At 38.6% G+C, this 24,635-nt stretch overlaps 1 protein-coding gene across 6 annotated transcripts in view; it reads right to left on the reverse strand.

The window, feature by feature from the left end:
• LOC135207863 (abl interactor 2-like) overlaps positions 1-24,635 on the reverse strand; it is a 199,115-nt gene that overhangs the window by 76,269 nt on the left and 98,211 nt on the right. For 3 of the 6 annotated variants that reach the window (XR_010313073.1, XM_064239741.1, XM_064239740.1), the window contains 2 exons: positions 6,622-6,711; positions 5,224-5,370 (listed from right to left, as the gene is read on the reverse strand). Coding sequence is in view for 5 of the 6 variants with exons in the window: in XM_064239741.1 (XP_064095811.1) it covers positions 5,224-5,370; positions 6,622-6,711 (237 nt within the window). In the remaining variant the exon portion in view is untranslated. Of the gene's footprint in view, positions 1-3,680; positions 4,415-5,223; positions 5,371-6,621; positions 6,712-24,635 lie in introns of those variants that run through there. The other 3 variants (XM_064239743.1, XM_064239742.1, XM_064239744.1) reach the window with 2 other exon arrangements.

Here is a 24,635-nt window from a genome sequence, read left to right on the forward strand (position 1 = left end):
GGTATAAAGAAGACAACCTACACAAGACAGATTTAGACCTAAATCAATTTTCCAGAGTAGCAAAAGAAAACCAAATGAAATTCTTCTGAAGAGCCACAGTACACTAACAGTAATGTGAACATCACAGCAACAGAAACTAAACAGGAGCAACAGTCACTCTTATCCTTACCTCCCTCTGGTAAACCAGAAAACGACGTAGGCCAGTAAACCAGATACAACCCTTCTATTTTCTTTTCCTTTGTCTTCATAACGCTAAAACAAGCCAGAGGCTTGAAAAATTTTACATATATAATGTCACAAAAAGTTTCACAGAAATAATATTAGTCAATCTTTCTACATTTATGAGTCACTGCTACTATTGGTTAATTATTTTAACTTTCCAAGAGGTTGATTACAACTCAATCTTTCCATAAACAAACAGCTGCAGTGAATATTTGAAAAAAAATATTAAGCATAATAATCTTAAAAAGTAGATGAGACAAATATTTAGATTTTTGTGATAAAAAGTAGATGAGACAAATATTTAGATTTTTGTGATAAAAAGTAGATGAGACAAATATTTAGATTTTTGTGATTTTTGTATTTGTAAATTTTTGTATTAACATGTACCATACTACAAGATATGGCATTTTTTGTGTACAATAACTTAAGCAGCAAAATTATGTTATAGTATTTCAAGTTGATTTTAAATAAAAACATTATTTAAATCTCATTTGTGGAAAAAGCAAAGTTAAATCTTACTATTAGTTCAAATGAAACAATTAATCATAAACAGCCTTATTCTGTGCAAATGATTTCCAGCTACACCAACTAGATAAATCATAAAACGCAAAAGACCAAACTGCACATGCCAAATCACACTCTCCACTATCGTGCAAGGCATCCTTCCATTCCTCCACATGGATTAGCCTTGAGACATTGTGCTGCTGGGCTTCTGAAATGATCACCTTACTTTTGCCATGACATATCTATTTACTTTCATCTATGCACTTCTCATTAATTTTGATTGATTTTGAAGTGCTAAGCTAAGTATTATGTTTTAACCCTGGGGTTCCTATTCTTTTCACAGTTGGGAGTTTTATGTATCTTTCAGGGGACTATGAGACTCCGTTAGGTTTCAGAATGTAATTTTTGAATAGTTATTTCCAGTATTTGCTTTATCATATGATGCAGTCATTTTTGCCTTTACAGGCGGCCCTCGGTTAGCGGCAGGGGTTCCGTTCCTGGCCACCGACGCCAAGCGATTTTCGACGTTGAGCGATTTTAAAGCCTACGGCCGCCGCACACCTTCTTTCGAAACTCTAGACCAGTCAAAGGCGCCGTAATACAACGGCGCAATAAGTAAAATTAAAATATTATGCAGTATAGTACTATAGAATTTACTGTACAGTACATGTCGGTGTCTAGAGTATGTAAAGATATAATAAAGTTTATACAGTGTACAGGTAGCTGTAGTGTTCAGGTTATGATCATTAGTCTTACGATAGTCCGATTTTATGAGAGATCAAATTACAATGGCCTAACTTTATCCATCTTCTAGTTACATAAGTTCAATAACAGCAAAAGAGAATGATGAAAGTGTGGTTTTAACGTTATACTCGTTGCGTGAACGTGTACAGCCATGAACAACCGAACGAGAAACGACTTTTTTTTTTCTAAGTACAACCGAACTGGATAACATCTGTTTGGCTTGTATTTTGATCATCGTACTACAGTGCAACATTGCCGTATTTGTTATAAATGGCGTTATGTATAGAATAGAACTGAGATATCTTAATGTAATAACTTTATTCGCTATAGATCAGAGATCAATATAGATTAAAGATCAACCGGGAAATATACCGTTAAATTTAAACCTAGGTATTACTGAAGCTGAGAAAACTGTTCAAGCTGCTAATGACTATTATCGTACATCGGCAACAAGGATAAAACTGCAGTAAACGTCTGCCATCACACACAACTGTAGATAAAATTGGGATAAAATCATTTTAATCAAAACTACTGTGCTTGAAAGAACACATTTTACTGTTGGTTTCACGCCGATATAAGATAAATAACGTAAAGTTCGTATTACGATGATATAAAGGATTATTGCGAACAGAATCACATAATTTTTTACACAATAAACATGCCGCCAACGTAATCTGTTAACGAAAAAAATAGTAGTTCACATTCAAAAAGAGACATATTCAATAAATATTTCCACCTAAAAACACGCTGTATAAGGAAAAATAACTTTGTCTCATATAAGTCAAGTATATAGATATTCGTTTATGCTAACTAGAAGCAAGAGCATTCGCTCAGAATTGCGTTATGGTGAAACGAACTCGTATTCATCAGCTGATTTCAAACCACAACATTGGCCGCTCTGCGGAATATGGGCTTAAGTTTGCCGTAGTATTTTAAAATACAATAATATGAGAATACATACAATATTCTTGGATACAGTGAAATAATGTATAACTTTTTAAAGGATTTATGGAAAATATGCATAATTAATAAAATAACATAATGCATTTTTCGGAACTGGCGGACAAGAACGAACATGAAAAACCATCTCCTGACAACGTGGAGCGTAGTTACAAAGGCTGCCTTAATTTGTATCTTATTTCTGTACAAAAATGAAAATACCTTTACGTAATATATTTTCATACACATTTTAAACATAAAAGAAAACATAAACATTTGAAAAACGACACATCGATCGCTAAATTTGCACTCTCTTTATCTCGATATTTTCGGTAGAGCGGCAGACGGCGGCATACAAGAACGAACTTGAAAAAAAACAACGTAGTTGATAACTTGAAGGGGAGTTTCAAAAGCTGCCTGTTTATCATATTTCTGCACAGAAATAAAAATACCCTATTCGTAATACATTTTCATACACATTTTAAACATAAAAGCATAAACATTTATAAAATCGACACATCGATTGCTAATTTGCACTTCTTTTTTTTAAATCGATATTTTCGGAAGAGCGGCAGGCGGCGGCTTACAAGAAAGAACATGAAAAAATATCGTATTTGATAACGTGAAGGGCAGTTTCAAAAGCTGCCTTTGTATCATATTTCTGTACAGAAATAAAAATGCCTTTCACGTAATACATTTTCATACACGTTTTAAACAAAAGCATGAACATTTATGAATCGACACATCCATAGCTAAATTTGCACTTATGTAACTCGATATTTTCGGAAGAGCGGCAGACGGCGGCATACAAGAACGAACTTGAAAAAAAACAACGTATTTGATAACTTGAAGGGGAGTTTCAAAAGCTGCCTATTTATTATATTTCTGCACAGAAATAAAAATACCCTATTCGTAATACATTTTCATACACATTTTAAACATAAAAGCATAAACATTTATAAAATCGACACATCGATCGCTAATTTGCACTTTTTTTACATCGATATTTTCGTAAAAGCGCCAGGCGGCGGCTTACAAGAAAGAACAGCGGCATAGAACAGCGTCAGAGGCATATATTTTACCCTAATACCTACGTAATAACTCTCCATAAAATTTGTTAATATAATTTGCATAACCTTTATGGTCTGAACGGCATTTTTCTACAAATGTATGGACTCGTTAGACAAACTGGCGCTAGCGGCGCGGTTAAACTGAAATTTTGGTACCGTCTAAAAGATACCTTTTTAAAATGCCGTTATTTTTTTAATGAATATTTTTGACGACCGCCGTAAAACCGATTCGCCGTTGAGTGATTGCGCCGTTAACCGCGGGCCGCCTGTATTTGGCAAGGGAACTACTACAGAAAATATTTAAACACTATTTTTCTTGGTCTTTATTGACTGACATTTCTAACCGTATATTTTCTGCTACTTTTAGTTTTTGTCTACCAATCCACAGTAACAATTACCTTCAGTTCTCTATTTCTGACTCCAGTTTCCATTAGTGTTAATTGATTTTTGCTATCAATAATATAAAAATATTTAGTCTAATCATGCTACACTGCATAACTGTGTGGGTTCACAAGAGTAAGACCAGAAGCTACATTAAGTAGCCCTTGAATAAGGACAAACATTTGAAGTGTTCTCTGTGTAAAGACCAGAAATAAGGAGCAATTCTTTCAACTCTACTTCATCATGTTCGGTGGTGCCCACTACTGTCAAGACTTGAATTTTATCAGAAAAGGATTCCACCTCTGCAAAGTTGTCTTTTCAAGTCCAGAGCACTCAGTCTTGACCAAACGTCTTCTTATCTTTACATACACAAAACCTAAACCATAATGTGTATATACACACCCACACAGGGAGGTTAGGTTAGAAAGCAAGACAAGGCAGGCTAGCCACGTTAGGCTATGCATTTCGAAAACTAACTTCTTGTTAAATCGTGGTCTACTCTTCTTTTCCTTGGCTTCTTTGTCATCATCCTCCCTCCTAAGTTGTGATTCAGGCTGTTGATGATTAATGAGTTTATATGACAAAGTTTGACAATAAAATATGTTTTTTCTATAAATCTGATACTCACTCTTTAAACTGTTAGAGCATCTATTCCTTCCCAATACTTTGAAATGGAGCTTTGTATGTGGAACTGAAAAGACAAACCTTGTTTACAGCAGTGGAGTGGGTTTGGGCATGCATGATAGGAGCTTTTCCCTTTCAAAATCTATCAAGTTGGTGTAACTGGGAGCTGTTCACATGGAATAAGTCTTTTTGCAATTAAATGGGTTGTATAAAACTGAATCGCTGGAAAAACATCATTAATGACAAAATAAGAAATTTTAAAGTTTAATAACTCTATACATTATTTTTTTTTTTTTACTGAAAACTCAACTATTAATTATGAGGCATTGGTTAAATACACCAAGATTATTAGCATTCATATATTTCCTGCATACAATCTATATTATTTCTGACTTTTTTGTTGCATTTCTGAATTAGCCATGTAACTAAAATAAATTGAAACTTTTACATTTTTATAGGTAAGGTAACCTTCCATCAATAAATCTGATATTCTTATAAAAAATCCCACATCCAAATATACACTGGATGTATCAGTTCTGATTAGTAGAGAATTTTTCCATATGATATTTGACCTTTTCCCTACATAACTATCCAACACACCTAGCAAGATACAAGATATTACTACGTAACTTGTATCTGCACACTGGAAAAAATGAAATTAGCATAAGAAATATAAAGTACGTAATAGCTTCATCACCACTGAACTATCAACATTGTACTTTTCTTTTTGGATACTGACCTTTTTCCATAAAGTGTGGAGGTACTGCTGGAGGAATCTCTGAGTCACTAGGTGGTGGAGGAGGCAACGGAGGCGATGACGCTCCTGAGGAACGACTATTGTATTCCTGTTCACTTATTACACCAGATGAGGCAGGTGATGGTGGCGCTATAAAATTCAAATACCATTTGTTATTGAGAAATGATATTCTGATGATTAAGCAAACACTAGAAGGCCTAAAAATGCAGTGAAATCAATTGCATTATTTGAGTTGGAAGGAAATCTCCATAACATATAATTCAATGTAATAACTCCTTTTCAAAATGATAGTGCACAGTTATAAAATAATAAAATTGGAAAAATTATGAGACAACACTCATGAAAAACAATTTGAGATTTAACAATGGATAGGCACAGTGTCATACAACAACTTATACTTCCTCAGCCTAGTCTACATCTAGTATTACATTTGCATAAGTATCAACAATGTATGACCTATGGTAAACTGTAAACCTTGGAAGATAAAATACAACTTTATTCTACAGTAGCATCAAAATATGCTTACTAAATGTAACATAAACCCTCAGATTTAGGGTAAAGCAATATTAAATCATCGAACACTTTCAATGCTACCTAAATATATAGATCACTACACCAAGTCTAGAAAATTTGACCATAAACATAAAGTTCTTAAAAATGAAATTAAATCTGCATGCATGGTGGATAAGGCATGCACTGCATCTGCTACAATACAAACATATATTTTTTACACTTTTCTAAATGAAGCACTTACTCCACAAAATTTGTGATCAGTAACTACTTTTGCCTATTAGAATCACTTTCTACAAATCTCAACTATCAACTAACAATCACTTCACACTATACCTGTGAGAAAATTATGAATCTAATGCAACCAGCTTCAATAGTACAAGGCAATGGTTTGTATTAATGAGGAAAACTCAAAAGGTTTTATATACAATCGTGTCAAATTGGACAATGTCAATTTCATATCACCAAACTGACATAAAAAGTTATTTTTAGTTATTCAATAATTTTATATCTGAAAAACAGGTAACTTGATCATGAAAATATCTACCAGAAATACAGTGATCAAAATGAATAAACCTGAAAAGTAGGAGGTCAATTAGTCCTTGTATAGCATCGCTTAAAATCCAACATAAAAATGAAAAACAAACCGGCATCATAAAAATGTGAGGATAACTATAATACATGATAATCTGCCACTTCTACTTTTCCATTGCTAGTCAGAACTACAATACATACAATACTAAAATACCATTAACCAAATTACCAAGTTACAGTATAATATATGAAAACAACATGCATAAGAACAGAAAAGAAGAAAAAGCACATCAGTCAAGCATGGATGGCTTTTTCCAAAGACACACGATTAATCACCTAAAACCACCTCGTTGCCCTTGTTTGAAAGGTTCTTGTTAGTCAGGTTCTTTGGCAAGGTCATTGCAGGCCGAATCAAGGTAGGATAGCCTTGGTAAGCGTGCGTGGAAAGGCAACAGATAATTACCTTCAGATACTCAGTTTACTCTACGAGAACCCTACACCGTAAAGTAAATGAGTCTCGGTTCCAGAAAACATTAATAACATTAAATAGTATTTGACATTAAACTCTAGGAAAGTTGCTGAAACATGGCTTCAAGATAAGTTAGAGCTGCTAAAAATGAAAGGAAAAAGTACAAGTTCTTAAAGAGTGCACTCATACAAAAAACATGGATAGTTTATCTTCGAAACAAAGAAACATATAGAGTATTCTAAACAATAATTTCTAACCCATTAACTGTGGGTAGGAGAAAGACTTGTTTTAATGTCACAAGTAATGTAATGAGGTTAGTGCAGGGAAATTTATGCTTTACATGAATTAAATATGTGGTCTCCTTAAGATTGAACAATTAGGTACTTTAGATATTATACTGAATAACAATTCTTTGTTTTCTTCTATTCCCTAAATTCAAAATACTGGTACAATACATAGATATGAGCAAATGCAACACCTGTAAGCTAAGTAATTGTATTAGTTCAGCAATATAAGGCACTTATGTACTTTTAAATACAAAGACGAAAAGAACATGCCATAGATTTTCAAAACAAAACTGCTTGAAAACACTGCAAGGTAACCACAGTATTCCAAGAACCCATGAATCTGGATTTTTAACATAAAAAATTTCCTCTTAGTATATGTATAGCAAAAATCATCAAAAGCAGTTACATCCTTGGCTCCAATTTTTTCTTAATGGAAAAAAACATGAAAAAGATTCTTCCTGAAAATAAAGCATCCAAAACTTTGTTGTTCTTATAAAGTTATTAATAGCTTCCCCAGTGCTTGACACTGGAGCCACAAAACTGATAAATAAAGGTCAATTGCCTTACACTTTTCATAAGACAACTATATATTCTTCAGATGAACATGCAGTATTGCTCTCACACCCAGAGCTAGTTTACAAAGAATATATTACTCCAATTACATCTGCTGATCACTGACCTTTGAAGATATGAAAGATAAGCCATGATACAACTAAAAAACACCAGTTGCCACAGACAAATCTGGCATGAGTGAAGCCCTTGAAAATTACTGAAACCAATATGACAGTTTCTTAAAACTCTTAGTTTTTATATAAAAACTCATTACGTACTTACAATTAGCCCAAATTCATGGTCTTTCATTCATAGTTTAAAAGACAAGGAAGAATGTCCACTACCCTTTGTATATGCCGACTGACCTCTGTCGCCACAGCAGTTAACTGCCTCACTTTCATATGGCATACACTATCAGCAGAGTATGTACCGTAATTTGTGGCTTTGAGGTGGGAACTTTGCATTTTCAGTGGGAGTTTGCATGCATTTCTAAAATTAGATTTAACCACAAACCACTTTTTATAATCATATAATCATGCAGAATTGTAAGTCAGGTGGGAGTCTGAGCTACAAAACACCCCAGAATTGACTGAATGGGATCTGTAGGATCCATAAAGATCCTGGTGCTGTGATTAGGAAATGAATCCATAGTTGTGAAGGGAACACGGAATCATATTTATAAGAAACGAACCCCATTATTATCAGCAAAAATTGTGTCTGGTTGGCAAATTTAGATGTATTTGGTTGTAAGTTTATGATGTGCTATTGAAAAGAACTAGGCACTCACCAATTATGTGAGATATACTAGGAAGTAACCCTAGAACGCCTATATCCCTAATAATGCCACGATGAGGAATGTAAGGACTACCTAGTTCCAAACCCAAGTTGAAGCTTACTTTCTGTCCTGCTGCTAATATCAGTACTATAGAGTACAACTCGCATCATCTTATATGTCCACAAATTAAAAACTTGCAAAGGTTGTTTGGCACCTCCAAGTACCTGCCATTAAAACTAAGTTAATTTTACAATTAAAGTTTTCATATTAAATTAGTAAAGAGTGCTCTTACCTCTCAAACATATACCTTTGCCACCAGTACCATAATTAAAATCTGGGTAACATACCTAAAAGAGTATGAAATCAATATCTTGACACTCACTTCCTGAAGCATACCATAAAGATGAAAATTTTGGACATAACTTTCTTGGAATTTTTGGTCCTTCAAAGAAAAAAAAAACCAAAAGGCTCTAACAGGGAAAACAACAACATATACCTCACCTTGTACTATAAGGTTCAAGTCTCTGAGTTCTGGTTATAAGTGTTGAAGCCTACTGACTGCAACAAACATTGGGAGGGGCTTGCCTCTAGGAAGATATGTGTTTCCGATGGCTTTGACAAGTTACCACAGGTGAAAGAGGAATTAAGAGGATGACTACCACTTTCAGTTCCTGCTGCTTTGGCAGGTTACTTTGACACTGGAATCACCTTGTTCACTTACTGGAGGTGAAAGGACATGACCTTCTAGGTGGTACGCCAGGGCCCTTCTCTGTCATTTTTTGGGATAAGGTGTAAGCAACTTGGATCTCTCTGCAGAGGCAGATTATCCTATATTCCTCATGAATGCTATTGTTGCCACAGTCCAATTTGTACAACAGTTCCTTTACCATGGCCTCTTAAGACAAATAAGGGTCCATAATGTCAGCCAGGCACAAATCCTTTTGGCTGAATGAGGATATCAAATCAGAAGAGAGATATCATGGCAAGAAACTCAATCATCACTGCTAATCAGTTGAGGACGATGCTTGTGAGCAGGCTCAGTACCAGGTAAATAATGGAAATCAAAGCTTGACCATGAGGTGATAACTTCTTGGCCCTCCTGACAAAAATCTTGTTCCCATCTAACAACAGTATGCTAGCAGTGCCACAACCCATTTGTGATGATTAATCATGGTTAGTAACTCCAGAAAAAACTATCAGTAATATCAGTTTCTGCTGCCATGAAGCTCACAAGAGAAAGAGATGAGGAAGAAGGAACATGTCAAGTTAGGGACTTGATACATGAAGGTTAATTCCATGCCTGGGTTAAATATCTAACATATAGAACTTTCTCAATAACTGATCTGGGAGAGGGGACAGCTAAGAGTATTTCATAGGCATGTCCTAGCCCTTACTGGAGACTTTTCCTATTATTTTCTCTTTGATATCTGAAAGGATGTCTGCTACAACATTGGTCATGGGGTAGCCACAAGGGAACAACAATGAACCATTGAAAGTTGGCTTTACCTTGGGCATTAGCAATGTCACATTCTTGAGCTTCTATTGCTTCTCAATTTTGTAAATGTCTTAGATAACGTACAAGTTCCTAGTAAATGAGTGGTCATTTTAATGGGCCACTGGAAGACTGGAACATACCAGGAATGTCTACAAAATGGTTCTTTTCTTAGTTACGGTTGAACCTGATTCTCTCTTGGCTGAGTATCATCATCTCAGCAACCAAGGGTCAGTAGCATAACTTTGTTCAAGTCTGTGGTCACAGAAGCTTAAATCATCCCTTAAAGAATGGGACAAAGCACAGAAAAAATCATCTTTGCAAGGGCCCATGCTCCCTTTGCCAGCTGACTACTAATCAAAGCCCTCCACTTAGGTCCAAGTGTTCTGACTTCCATACAGGTTAAAGCTGTATTTGATTCTGTGATCATGTCACTTTTTCATTAGGTGCCATTTCAGTGATTGCAGCTACTGACATCTTGAAGACCTTATCCTGAAGTGATCCCATGGTTGAACCACATCCTGTTTAGTACTGTACCTATGGTTAGGGCGTATAAAATCAACAAAGGTCTGGACTTCCTGCAGTTTCATGCATGGCAGAATCACTGTAACCACTGCTACTGCCACCTTGTCTGTGGGCCCTGGCTTATGTTCCTGGCACAGGCCCAATCTCTGATCATGCAAATACCAGCTGGTGTGGCTCCTATCCTCATGTCTGCCGAATCCATTCCACAGAATTGGTTCGTGGTAAACATTACTGCTGTTTGTTCACCTCTGCCTGTATCATCATTGGGATCAACCTTCAGGTGATTGAGAGCATCTTTGCTGAACAAGGAATTTTTGAACAATGAGTCATACTTGGAATGAAACAAACAGATGTCACTTAAACTGTTTTACAGAGATCATTCTGTTGTGAAACAGCCTGCTGATGAACTGGCAGTCAATTTAGTTATGATAACAATAATAGAAGTACTACATACACTGGAAACTGTCAACCATCATGTAAAAAAAAAAAAATAATCAAATGAGAGAAGTTCACCGATTCCATTGGTATATAACCAAATTAAAAATCTTTACAACAGTCCTTGCACTCCTGGCAAGAAAACTGAAGATACAGTTTTCACTAGCTTTAATTCATCAAATTTTCCATTTGTTTTTACTGAAAAGACAATCTCGCTAGATTTACTCTATAATATGAAAATACAATACAAATTATATACCGTAAGTTAAAACTGCAAAACAACAACATTCAGATACTTAACCCTTTACTGCCGACTGGACGTATTTTACGTCGACATTTTTTGTCTCTCGTGTGCCAACTGGACGTATTTTACGTTGACTTACAAAAGTTTTTTTTGAAATTCGCGGAAAAATACTTATAGGCCTACCAGCCTAAAACTTTTGAATCACGCGCCTTGGGGGATGCTGGGAGTTCACGGATCAAGGTGTTGTTTTGTTTACAATCGTTACGCAGCGCGCAAGCGCGAATTTCTTTCTTGCCGCACTAAAAAGTATCTGTGCACATCTCGGAAATTATTTTGTCACTTTGACATAATTTTTGTACCATTGTAAATTAGCCGTTACATGAAGTATTATATATGAAAATGTGTGCATTTTTATGTAGAATACAACAATAAAATACTCATGATTGTAGCTTTTATCAGTTTTGAGATATTTTCATATAAATAACGATAATTGCCAAAATTTCAACCTTCGGTCAACTTTGACTCTACCGAAATGGTAAAAAAACGCAATTGTAAGCTAAAAATCTTATATTTTAGTAATATTCAATCATTTACCTTAATTTTGCAACTAATTGGAAGTCTCTAGCACAATATTTCGATTTATGGTGAATTTATGAAAAAACTTTTTCCTTACGTCCGCACGGTAACTCTTCCGAAAAAAATCATATATGCAATTGTGGTAATGTTTGCACCATTTTAAAATTAGCTGTATAGTAGTATATATGGAAAGTGCGCAATTTCATGCACATACAACTAAAAACAACCCATGGTTGTAGCTTTATCAGTTTTGAGATATTTTGTTCATATAAATAACAATAATTGCCAAAATTTCAACCTTCGGTCAACTTTGACTCTACCGAAATGGTCGAAAAACGCAATTGTAAGCTAAAACGCTTATATTCTAGTAATATTCAAGCATTTACCTTCATTTTGCAACAAACTGGTAGTCTCTAGCACAATATTTCGATTTATGGTGAATTTATGAAAAAAATAACATTTTCTTTACGTCCGCGCGGTAACTTCCAAAAAAATCATACGTGCGATTGTGGTAATGTTTGCACCATTTTAAATTAGCCGTTACATAAAGTTTTATATACGAAAATGTGCGCAATTTCATGTAGAATACAAAAAAATAATAATTGAAGGTTGTAGCTTTTCTCATTTTTGAAATATTTGCATATAAATCACGATAAATAGAAAAAAAAACCTGTTCGGTCAACTTTGACTCTACCGAAATGGTCGAAAAACGCAATTGTAAGCTAAAACTCTTACAGTCTAGTAATATTCAGTCATTTATCTTCATCTTGAAAAAATTCAAAGTCTCTAGCAAAATATTTAGATTTATGGTGAATTAAAAAAAAAATCTTTCCTTCCTTCCACGCGCAGATTCTCCGCCACAAATCTCCAAAATGCGTACGTCCCATTCTCGGAATATTTGCTCCATTTCATATTAGGCATTTCATAGAGTTTTATATATGAAAATGTGCACAATTTCATGTAGAATAAAACGAAAAATATTTGAAGGTTGTAACTTTTCTTATTTCCGAAATAATTGCATATAAAATATATAGTATATAAAAAAATTCGACATTCGGTCAACTTTTAACTCGTCAGATATGGTCGAAAACTGCAATTGCAAGCTAATACTCTTACAGTATAGTAATATTCAATCATTTGTCTTCATTTTGAAAGAAATTGGAAGTCTCTAGGACAATATTTAGATTTATGGTGAATTTTTGAAAAAAATATTTGTTTACGTCCGCGCATTACGAATTCATGCATTATTTTGTGATAATATTTTCTCTGTGTTGCTTTTATCGTTTTACAATGTGTTATATACCAAAATGATCGCAATTTAGTGTACATTACAACGAAAAAAAAAGTAACTTGTTACCTTTAACTGTTTTGCGCACAGCGCGATTTGAATACAATTATATATGAAATTTCATTTTAGCGCTATCATATATCGCAATATTTATATATGATAATGATAATTTTTTTTAATTTCTGATGGTTGCATACTAAACTTCAGCCAATGACAAAAAAAGGAGCCAAAAACGAACTCTTAATCTTGAAAACTAAGCGCGCTGTGATTTTTTGAAAAAAATATTTTTTCCGCTTCCGCGCTCACTCTGAAACACCTCCGGCACACGGGGGAGAATTTTTTTTTTTTTACCGCTTCGGCGTTTAAGGGTTAAGAACACAATATATGTCTGAAGTAATTGGAATTTCTCAGATGGATTCGTTCATAGAGATCAAAGATAAGAGTGGGTTATAGCTGGTTGTGTTATTCCATATCACGACAACAAAATTTACTGATTTTTCTCACTGAACAGGATTATTTTGCATCATCATAAGCAGTAATGGTAATTATTTTAGTTCCTATAAATTTATGTTTGTATTCCTAAGCATTTAAAGTTAGCTGGATTCAATGGAGGTCAATGTTGTGACGGATAAGGTAGGTTTAACAAATCTAGTAAATCCGCAAGAGCATTTTCTATGATGTGAGGAGGCGTCCAAGAACTTTGGCAGGAAAGCACAAGTCACTGGATACTGGCTTTTTTAATGGCTTTCACACAATGATGACTGACACTGACATGGATTGACTAGTAGTTATTTACAAAGCTATACTGTCATTAAAAGGAAATCTTTATCAAGGTTAAAGTATCCTAGCCAACTCGAAAATTTCTGGCTATGCTTCCATTACAAGCAGTTCGGAGTTAGCCCACATAGCTAACACAATTGCATTACTTTGCAGAAACACTGAAAGATATCCTAATACATCACCATTTTTTTTTGCACAATATAAAACTTTCACTGCCTCTGCAGATATCGAGCAATTTCTGGCAATATAAAATTTTACTTTATGCAGCTTTCTTCATGAATTTGTGGATGAAAATAGATTTTCAAAAGTAGCGACTATATGAAGAAAGCAAGTGACCGTAACCATGGTTGAAATTTTCCACTTCTTTTTACAGTCTTTTGAAGGCTACAGCAACTGCGGAATGAAATCAAGATTAGGGTATGAATTTCTTAGAGGATTAACTTGAATACTAGTCCCTTCATATTTTATCTAGTATAGTGAAGCGCGCTCTTGGCAACCATATGACTGTGTTTTCCAGGAATCTGTGAACCAACTCACCGTTCTTTCAGATCCCCTGCCATTTCCCATCACAAGTCCACCACCAATACTATAAACCCTTTCTCCACTTCTAGAACATACTTTAAAAATATATTAACACTCAGTCACTCAAAGTAAATATATGAATTAAGTAGCTGCATATAAAATTCCTTAATTGTTCCTCACAATTTCTACTGGTTATTGCCCTTATTTTACAATTTTTATTTCTCATTATCTAAGATCCAATTTTCAGATACACATGAATTCTACATAATTTTAGTGTCATGACATTCCTTATGAGAAAGGTTTCACAGTAGGTTTTAAAGAAGGATGATCGATATTCTACTCTGAATTGACGTTACCATAACCAACTTTAACGAATAATATAGATGATGTTACTGTATTCAGCTATAATTGATTATAGAACTTTTACAGAATCTTAAGGTTTAAAGTTGCTGGAAATGATAAAACACCAAACACGAGGACTTTGAAGCTGCGCCCCTTTTCTAGAGTTGCCAGGTGTAGTATTATTAAACAATAGGTGTCTGAAGATTTCAGAAAACTGTATCTTCAATTTTCTTGTTAATGGCAAATTTCTTATAAGATCTCCTATTGAGGATAAGTCCCAACAGGCAGGCAACCACTCACAACAGGTCCAACTGGAGAGCTCATAGGAACATACCTGGCTCTGACAACACTACATCAAATGCCCAGCTATTGTCTAGGTTTGATATGTGAACATGGTAATTAGGAAATACAGGAGAAGCTTGAAATTAATGCTAAATCTGGCAAAACCAAAGTTTTTCTCTAAAATATGCAAGAAATGATGGTGTTTAGTTCATTCTCATTACTGACTACTCGTCAAGACAGTGGATTACTATTACATAGTTTAACCATACCACTGAGCTAATCTATTCAGCTCATTAGCCAGGATTTGTCCTTATAACAATAAAGATTAGTCCTTATTGATTAAATTACACATCTTAAAAATGATATTGTTATGTTACAATAAAGTTTCATACATACTTACCTGGCAGATATATACATAGCTAAGACTCCGTCGTCCCCGACAGAAATTCAAATTTCGCGCCACTCGCTACAGGTAGGTCAGGTGATCTACCGGCCTGCCCTGGGCGGCAGGACTAGGAACCATCCCCGTTTTCTATCATATTTTCTCTCTTCCACCTGTCTCCTGCGGGGAGGCTGGGTGGGCCTTTAATTGTATATATCTGCCAGGTAAGTATGTATGAAACTTTATTGTAACATAACAATATCATTTTCATACAATCAACTTACCTGTCAGATATATACATAGCTGATTGGCACCCTTCGGTGGAGGGTAAGAGACAGCTACTATATGGAATAGACAGGTAAACAACATATGTTGTAGGTATAAATAAAACCTTGGTTCCTACCTGATAGGTGGTAGACTTCGTGTGTTTGCCCAGTAGTGTCTGCATCACCTCAAGAAACTTTAGCGAGATATATGATCTATGGCCAAGAGTTCTTGTGGGTCTGCCGATGGGGTCTTATCCGCTTACTCGGCAGAGCCTAAAAGGACTTTGTCAATGGGTGCTGATCCACTTATATGACAATACACCTTATGAAGGAGCACACAACCAATCCCGACCACCTGATCCTAACCATATGTTAGAACTAAGGATTGTTACGAGTTATCCCCGAACTCGTCACAACAACCGTAACTCAAAACCACTACGCACACATACATAATTTTCCAAAAAAAAATTATACTCAACTAATTGGATATGACAAGAATTCTCTTACTGAACAACATAGACGGCCGCCCGTGCGAGCCAAATCCTCCATTGTTCGAAGAGACTCTCGACCATATCCAAAAAGAAAGAACAGTATACCTACATTTTAAGGATTGGTGTCGGCTCCCGTACCCAGAATCGTATCTGCCGATACGATAGGACCTAGAGAAAAACACTTCTCATACGTCACACGTACGTCTTTCAAGTAATGAGATGCAAAATACTGAGTTGCATCTCCAGTATGTCGTATCAATGATGTTTTTAAGCGACATATTCTTATAAAACGAGAGAGACGTCGCAACCGCTCTTACTTCATGAGCTTTTACTCTCAGTAGTTGTAATTGTTCGTCAGGACAGACCTTATGAGCGTCCGTAATGACGTTTCTTACAAAGAACGCCAGAGCATTCTTGGACATCAGTCTTGTGGGGTCTTTTACCGCGCACCAAAGACCTTGTCTAGAGCCTCCCAAACTGACGCTTTCTCTGAAGGTAGAACTTCAGAGCTCTAACAGGGCATAGAGACCTCTCTGCTTCTCTGCCTACGAGACTCGACATTCCTTTGACTTCGAATGACTTAGGCCAGGGATTCGTGGGATTCTCGTTTTTCGCTAAAAACAGGGTCTTAAACGAGCAAATAGCCGAGTCTCCCTTGAATCCTACTTTATCCTGCAGAGCTTGTAATTCACTATTCTTTTGCCGTAGCTAAAGATAAAAGGAATAGGCATTTTCTAGTTATGTCTCTAAACGATGCCAGATGAGGAGGTTCGAATCTATCCGAAGACAGATATTTGAGGACTACGTCCAGGTTCCAGTTCGGAGGTATTGGTTCCTTAGACTTTGAAGTCTCAAAAGATCTTATGAGATCGTGGAGATCTTTGCTATTTGCCAGATCTAATCCTCTGTTCCTGAATACAGCCGAGAGCATACTTCTGTATCCCTTTATTGTGGATACGGCTAGATGAGATTTTACTCTCAGGAATAGCAAGAAATCAGCAATTTCCGCTATAGAGGTAGAGGAGGAGGACAACTTCTTGGTTCTACACCACCTTCTAAATACCTCCCACTTCGGAACTGGTATACTTTCGTAGTGGAGGTTCTGCGTGCTCTCGCGATCGCGCTTGCCACTTCGCGAGAAAAGCCTCTCGCTCTGACAAGTCTTTCGATAGTCGAAAGGCAGTCAGAGCGAGAGCGGGGAGGTTTGATTGGTAACTTCTTGAAGTGTGGGTTGTCTGAGAAGATCCGTCCTTCTTGGTAGGGATCTTGGAAAGTCTACGATCCACTCTACCACCTCCGTGAACCATTCCTGGGCCGGCCAAAAGGGGGCTATTAACGTTCATCCTCGTCTCTTTGACGCCACAAACTTTTTCATTACCAACCCCAGGATTTTGAATGGGGGAAAACAAGCATAAACGTCTACTCGAGACCAGTTTAGCAGGAAGGCGTCTACCATAATTGCTCTTGGATCTTCCACGACCGAGCAAAACACTGGGAGCCGTTTTTGAAATGAATGTTGCGAAGAGATTCCACATGACGAGTTTCAGCTTCCCACAGAGACCAGAGATCGAGACACACTTCCTCGTGTAGAGTCATTCTGTATGAAGGACCTGGTTCCTCCTGCTGAGCCTGTCCGCCCTCACATTCCTTACTCCCTGTACGAATCTTGTCAGCAGGGAGATGTTCCTGTGAGACGTCCAAAGTAATAGGTCTCTCGTGAGCTCGTAAAGGAACGAGGAGTGCGTCCTCCCTGTTTCCGAATGTAGGCAAGTTTGCGGTGTCTGGGGTTGTCTCCACGTTTACTTGCACTACCTTGTTTGACACCAGAGGTTCTAGGCTCTTTAAGGCCAGATGTACGGCGAAGAGCTCCTTGCAGTTTATGTGCCAGGACACCTGTGCTGGTTCCCAGGTGCCTGACACTTCCTCTGAGCCTAATGCGCTCCCCAACCTGTCTCACGACGCGTCGGAGAACAACACTAGGTCTGGGTTCTGTGTTCTTAGAGAGATCCCTTTGTTCTCTTCCAGAGGTAGCAACCACCACTGTAGGTGTGCCTTTATCTCCACTGGGATGGGAAAAACGTCCGACAGTTGTCCGGTTTTTGGTTTCCAGCTCCAAGACCTCTTGAGGAAGAATTGAAGTGGACGTATATGAAGTCTTCCTAGAGGGAAGAATTGTTCCAGCGAGGAAAGCGTCCCCAGAAGGCTCAACCATTCCCTCGCCGACGTTTGTTGCTTCTCTAATAAGAGAGAGATTATCCGCAAACCTTTGCGGTTCTCTCTTGCGAAGGAAAAACTCCGAAAACCCCGAGAATCCATCCGAATCCCCAGATAGACTAGGTCTTGTCTGGGGGTCAGCTGAGACTTCTCGAGGTTCACAAGCAATCCCAACGCCTTGGTCAAATCCAGAGTCAACTTTTAGGTCCTCCAAGCACTGTCTCTCCGATCTGGCCCTGATGAGCCAGTCGTCTAGATACATAGAGACATTCACTCCTTTGAGGTGAAGAAATCTCGCCACATTCTTCATCAGGCTTGTGAAGACCTGAGGAGCTGTGGACAGGCCGAAACACAAGGCTCTGAACTGAATGATCCTTCCCCCCGTCATGAAACGGAGGTACTTCTTCGATGAAGGGTGGATCGGGACGTGAAAGTAGGCGTCCTGGAGATCTAGAGACACCATCCAATCTCCTTGTCGTAATGACGCTAGGGACTGAAGCAGAAGTCTCCATGAGAAACTTCTCCTTCTGAACATTTGTTCAGAGAGCTGACGTCCAGTACTGGTCTCCAGCCTCCCGAGGCTTTCGCCACTAGAAAAAGGCGATTGTAAAACCCCGGGGAGTTTTGATCCAGTACTAGTTCTATCGCTCTCTTGTCCCACATTTGTTTGTTCCACCATCGATCGAAGAGTATCCCTCAGCACAGGGTCCTTGTACTTGGCTGATAATTCCCTTGGTATTGACGTTAGGGGGAGGAGTGTTCAGGAAAGGGATACGATATCCCTTCCTTATGATAGTCAATGAAGACGCGTCGCGTCTATCAGTGTCCAGGCCTCCACGAATCCAGGAGCCTGGCACCTACTGGTGCTTGGAGGAGAGATGTTTCATTTTCCCTTTTTAAAGGACGAAAGGCAGACCTACCTCTCTTCTCCGGAGCCTTCCTTCTTGCGGGAGGTCTGGAGGTCGGACCACCTCGAAAGGGCTGCATTGATGTACTAGGTCCTTTCTTGTCAGATACCGAAACAGGTTTCTTCTTCCTAGCTGACTGCGTCAGAAGATCCTGAGTCGCCTTCTCAGTTAAAGAGTGAGCAACGTCCTTCACTAACTGAGAAGGGAACAAAAAGTCAGAAAGAGGCGCATACAGTAGAGCTGCCCTCTGAGCATGCGAGACTGCCTTTGTTAAGAAGGCGCCATACACCGTCCTTTTCTTTAAAAGACCTGCTCCAAATAATGAAGAGACTTCAAAAGAACCATCCTGTACCGCTTTGTCAATGCAAGACAAAATGCATAACAGGGCTTCAGGTTCGATTCCTTCTGAATCATGGGCTTTCTTGGACATCACCCAAGGGACCAATCTAAGAAGTTGAAGACTTCCAATACATGAAAGAGTCCCTTGAGGAGATGATCCAGTTCAGAAATACTCCATGTAATTCGTGCAGAATTGAGACTTGGACGCCTTGAAGCGTCAACCAAAGTCGAAAAATCTGCCTCTGTTGTAGAAGGGAGAGCGATACCCATATTCTCTCCCGTCTATACCATATGCCTCTTTTCCCAGCTAATCTTGCTGGAGGCATGCAAAAGACTGTCCTGACTAAGTCTTTCTTAGACTTCATACCATGAGTCTAAGGCGTGTAATGCCCGCTTCATCGAGATGGTGGGTTTCATGTTTAGAAAAGACGAGGGCTTCTTCGTCTTAGCACTGGAAGAGAGCGAGCGCGGAGAAGGAGGAGCAGCAGGAGTCAACTCGTCTCCATACTCCTCAAGAAGCAGGGTAGTCAAAACCTTATAGTTGGACAACCTCTCTTCCATGATCGTTCAACATCCGAGTTTTCCTCCAACTCGGATTATATCTGAGTCTCCGTTCTCCTTTTCTGAACTTTCCTCTCTGGAGGAGACAAAACTCCTAATAGGAGAGGGGCTAAGGGAATGATACTCTTTCCTCTTTCCCGTTTTAAAAGACTTGGAAGGCGTCACAAGCTCCGGCTTCTCTTGAACTTTAGAAGACGCCTTGTATGACGCTTCCCGTTCTCCGAGCGTCATGGCTGACGTCTCTTGCTGACGTCTTGATGACGCTTCGCGCCTGGAAGACGCTCCGCTCTCTAAAGGCGTCCTACTCGGCGTCACAATATTGGATGGAGCGTCACGTCTAAGATCCGCTTTGAATGACGCTTCACTTCTAAAAGACGTCTTACGTTTCTCTGGCTTTACGAAACTTCGTAAGCCCCCGTTAATCCCCCAGCTCTCGACTCGCAGCTTCTGCAAGACGTTTAGCAGTTTCACGTCTGTCTGACGCTTCTCTTCGAGCAGGTGAGAGAGGACGGAGACTTCTTAATTGGAAGCGTCACGTCCTTCCGACGGGGCGCTAAAACTCCCACAAGAGATGACAGTTGTTCCTGACCGCCATAATTATCTTTTCTTTTTGACTCTTCTCCCACGTCTAGTGCATGACGCCTTTCGTCATTACTCGGGGAAGAAGAATGAAGGGGTACTTCCGCACAAGCGTCAGGTGACGCTGACGCCACCTTCGCTTTCTTAATAGCAGACGGAGTGTCATCTGAGAAGCGCTCTGGGCTCGAATCTATGTCGGGCTTCATATGACGCTTCAGCGGTCTCGATAAGTTCGACTCCTTCCACCCTCGTTTAGGTGAGGGAGAGGGAGAGGACGAGAAACACTCGCGAAGGACGCTTTTTCTATAGCGCCCTTGAGCCGCCTGCATGAAGCAGAGCTAGCTGAAGGGACGTCTGACGTTGGGGATTCCCCACGACCTCCTTAAGGCTTTCGACTTTCCTTCTCCTCTGGGCATGGGAGCTTGGAAGAGGTCTAGGCCTGGGAGCGTCGCAGGGACGATCAAACGCCCCCTCCACAACACTGGGAGAACTCACTTCACTGAAATGTTCACTATCACTAGCCTTACCTTTGGAGTCAGCCATCTTGGACTTCATGTCTCTAATAGTAGCTTCAGATTGGCGATTTCCGATGCCGAATCCGAAAAAGCACTCTGAGAATGAGATATATAGGGAGAATCTACATCAGTAGGATTAGAATTATCCGTGAAAGGCTCAATAGGCCTTGAACTCACACCTTTCAGTCGTCTAACTCTATCCCTCTCTAACTTCTTCAAATAAGAAGTCAAAGTCTTCCACTCTTCTGCATTCAATCCCTCGCATTCCTTACAAGTATTAATAGCAGAACACTGAACCCCCCTACATTTACGGCATACAGTGTGAGGATCAACCGAAGCCTTCGGTATCCTCACCCTGCAGCCTACATTCACACACATTCTCACACTCACATTAGAATCAGACATACTGAGAAAAATCCAAAAGAGTTATTCCAAAAACAGTCCACAGTAGCGAATGCCAAAACACGATCCAAATACGTCACCAAAAAGCCGAAAAACGTTGATCAAATGTTGAAAAATGAATCTAAGTCAGGAGGTAATAACAACAATGTTGATACCACCGGCGACAGAGAAAATATGATAGAAAACGGGGATGGTTCCTAGTCCTGCCGCCCAGGGCAGGCCGGTAGATCACCTGACCTACCTGTAGCGAGTGGCGCGAAATTTGAATTTCTGTCGGGGACGACGGAGTCTTAGCTATGTATATATCTGACAGGTAAGTTGATTGTATGAAAATTGTATGTATAATTGGGTTAAGTGAAAATGATGGAGATTCTCACAGTACGTCTTTCATTTGTTGTCAATTATATTTTTTAATTAAACAAAAAAGATGTTTAACTGAAAAGTTTTACTGTGCACAATATTGCATTCATTCAGAAACTGGATCATGTGGGTTATTCATTAAATATTCAAACACTGGGCTTGATCTGTTTTAATTTGTTACAGTCAAGTTCAAGACTCCATGCATTCTACCATTTATTGATTACAATCAATAAATTATATAACCACTAATAGGAATATCTACATGTGACCTTGTTATAGTAGTAGCCACTCTGGCAGCATTATCTTCATAAAACCCTGTACCCTGCATGCATGATATCTACCTGTCAAGAGTAAACCCATTCTATCACCACAGTGAAGTTGAAATGCAAACAAATGAAGTAGTAAATGAATTACGCAACTTGAATAATTTTTCAAGGAACCCTGTAAACTTGATAATCAGTTAGGGTAAAGCAAACCCTGCTAAACAGTGAAGAGAGCCAGATACACAAAATGTGAGGCAGTCAACTCTTTGGGACACAAAAATCTGCAGGCATAAGAGTAGGACTACTACGTACTACTCTTCTGCCTATCAAATTTTTGCTATTAGTGTTTGGGGCATTTAAACACCATGATGTGGGATAATTATTAGCTGTGAGTTTATGTTGAACCAAATTGTATTCAACATATAAATCACAAGTGTTTATAAACTAATTATGGATGCAAGACTGAAAGGTGAAGGAAAAATACTTGGCAACACATTGATTTCAACATACAGCTTTTATCAGTAGTATATTATATGTCACCTCAGCATCAGTTTCACAGAAAATTTTAAGCCGATGTCCACTTTGAAACCTTTGGATAAATTAATGGTGACCAAGAATAAAGTCAAATTACATACAATTTAAACCAGAAGCACCAAACTGAGCATTTTTTGTATTCCATACACAATAACCTCCTATTTTACTTATGCTTACTACCCAGAATGCCATGATTAACAAAAAAATTGGGTCGTCAGATAACAAAAGAAATTTTTGAATGAGTATCATCAAAGAAAGCTTCTTTGTTTACAGTCGTTACAAACTTGGTAGGCTGCTGAAACCACTGAGGGTGAAAAGTTTAAAAATGATATTGTTATGATACAATAAAGTTTGTTCATACTTACCTGGCAGATATATATATAGCTGTATTTTCTGAAGTCCGACAGAATTTTAAAAACTTCCGACACACGCAGTGGTCGGCCAGGTGGTTAGTACCCATTCCCGCCGCTGGGAGGCGGGTATCAGGAACCATTCCCATTTTCTATTCATAATTTTTATTTCCACTGTCCCCTGAGGGGAGGTGGGTGGGTACTTGATTATATATATCTGCCAGGTAAGTATGAACAAACTTTATTGTATCATAACAATATCATTTTGTTCATGAAACTTACCTGTCAGATATATATATAGCTGAATCCCACCTTTGGAGGTGGGAAGGGACAGAATAGAAGGATTTTGGGAAACAAATGCATGCAGATGATTTACATCTTGGTTCCACCTGTTAGCATAGCTGGCTTCGTGGTTACTGCCACGTAAGTCTGCTTGTGCTACTAGAGTTGCCAGCGAGGTAGAGACCTATATAGCTGGTGCACTCCAGATGATCTGTCAACAGGGGCGAGACCACGACGTGACTAGACCATATTGACCATACCATGAGGGCTAAGAAGTAAAATAAATATATATATATATAAATATATATATCACCACCTGACCAACCTAGCCAAAGTTAAGGTGTGTTAACTAAGGCTTAAGAGTTAAGAAGTCGCCGTTGTCGGCGACTCAACAACTAAATTAAGAGCTCTTCCTAACCATTTTCTACAGGATAGGATGAGTGGTACTTCTTGCCCCCAAGATTGTGTCTGCAGACACGTATGGCCCTAGCGAGCAGCAGATCTCATATGCCATCTTCACATCTCGCAGGGCCAGTGTGAAGTGAACACAGAGTTGCTTCGCTAAAACATGGTACTCAGGATGTTGCTGAGTGCCATGCTCTGTTGAAATGCTTCCGAGGCCGCGCCCTCACCTCGTGGAGCATTCAGATAAAAGATTTCAAATCTTTGTGCAAACACAATGAAGGAGCATTTTTGAAAGAACTCCTTAACACTAAAGCCAGGGTGTTCTTCGATATGGGCAAGTCTGGTCTTTTTCGGAACACTGCAGATTGCCCGATTGACTTCGACTTTCTTGAGTTTTATGTAGATAAAACTTGAGAGACCCGACAGGGCACAGGACTCTCCCTCTGGCTCCTGCCCACTAACTTGTGCCATCCTTGCTTCCAAGCTCCTGGCCCAAGGACAAAACGGGTTACCATTCTTAGGCCACAACGGAAGGGTTAGAGAGCACACCGCCTTGTGTTCTCTAAAGCCAAAACTTGTGACGATGGCTTAAAATCTCACTAACCCTCTTTGTCGTATCTAGGGTGGTTAGAAGAAGGCCTTCCTGATCACATGCAAGAAGTTAACAGGTAGGAGAGGTTCGAATGCTTTGACATCAAGAACTTCAGACTACGTCTAAGTTCCATATTGAAAGCTTCGATCTGGACATGCACAGTCAGTCCGTCTGTACTAAAGTCAGGTGACCGACCAGTGACCAGTCAGACGAATCAAGGACAGCAAGGCTGTACCCTGAAGACCATAATGGCACTATTCCTTCGCTGAAGGATGAGTGTCTGGACTGCCTGGGCGATTCAATCTAAGCAAACCTTGGGGGTGTATCAACGCAACCCA

Source organism: Macrobrachium nipponense, chromosome 34, assembly GCF_015104395.2.
Source record: "Macrobrachium nipponense isolate FS-2020 chromosome 34, ASM1510439v2, whole genome shotgun sequence".
Classification (NCBI taxonomy): Eukaryota; Metazoa; Arthropoda; class Malacostraca; order Decapoda; family Palaemonidae; genus Macrobrachium; species Macrobrachium nipponense.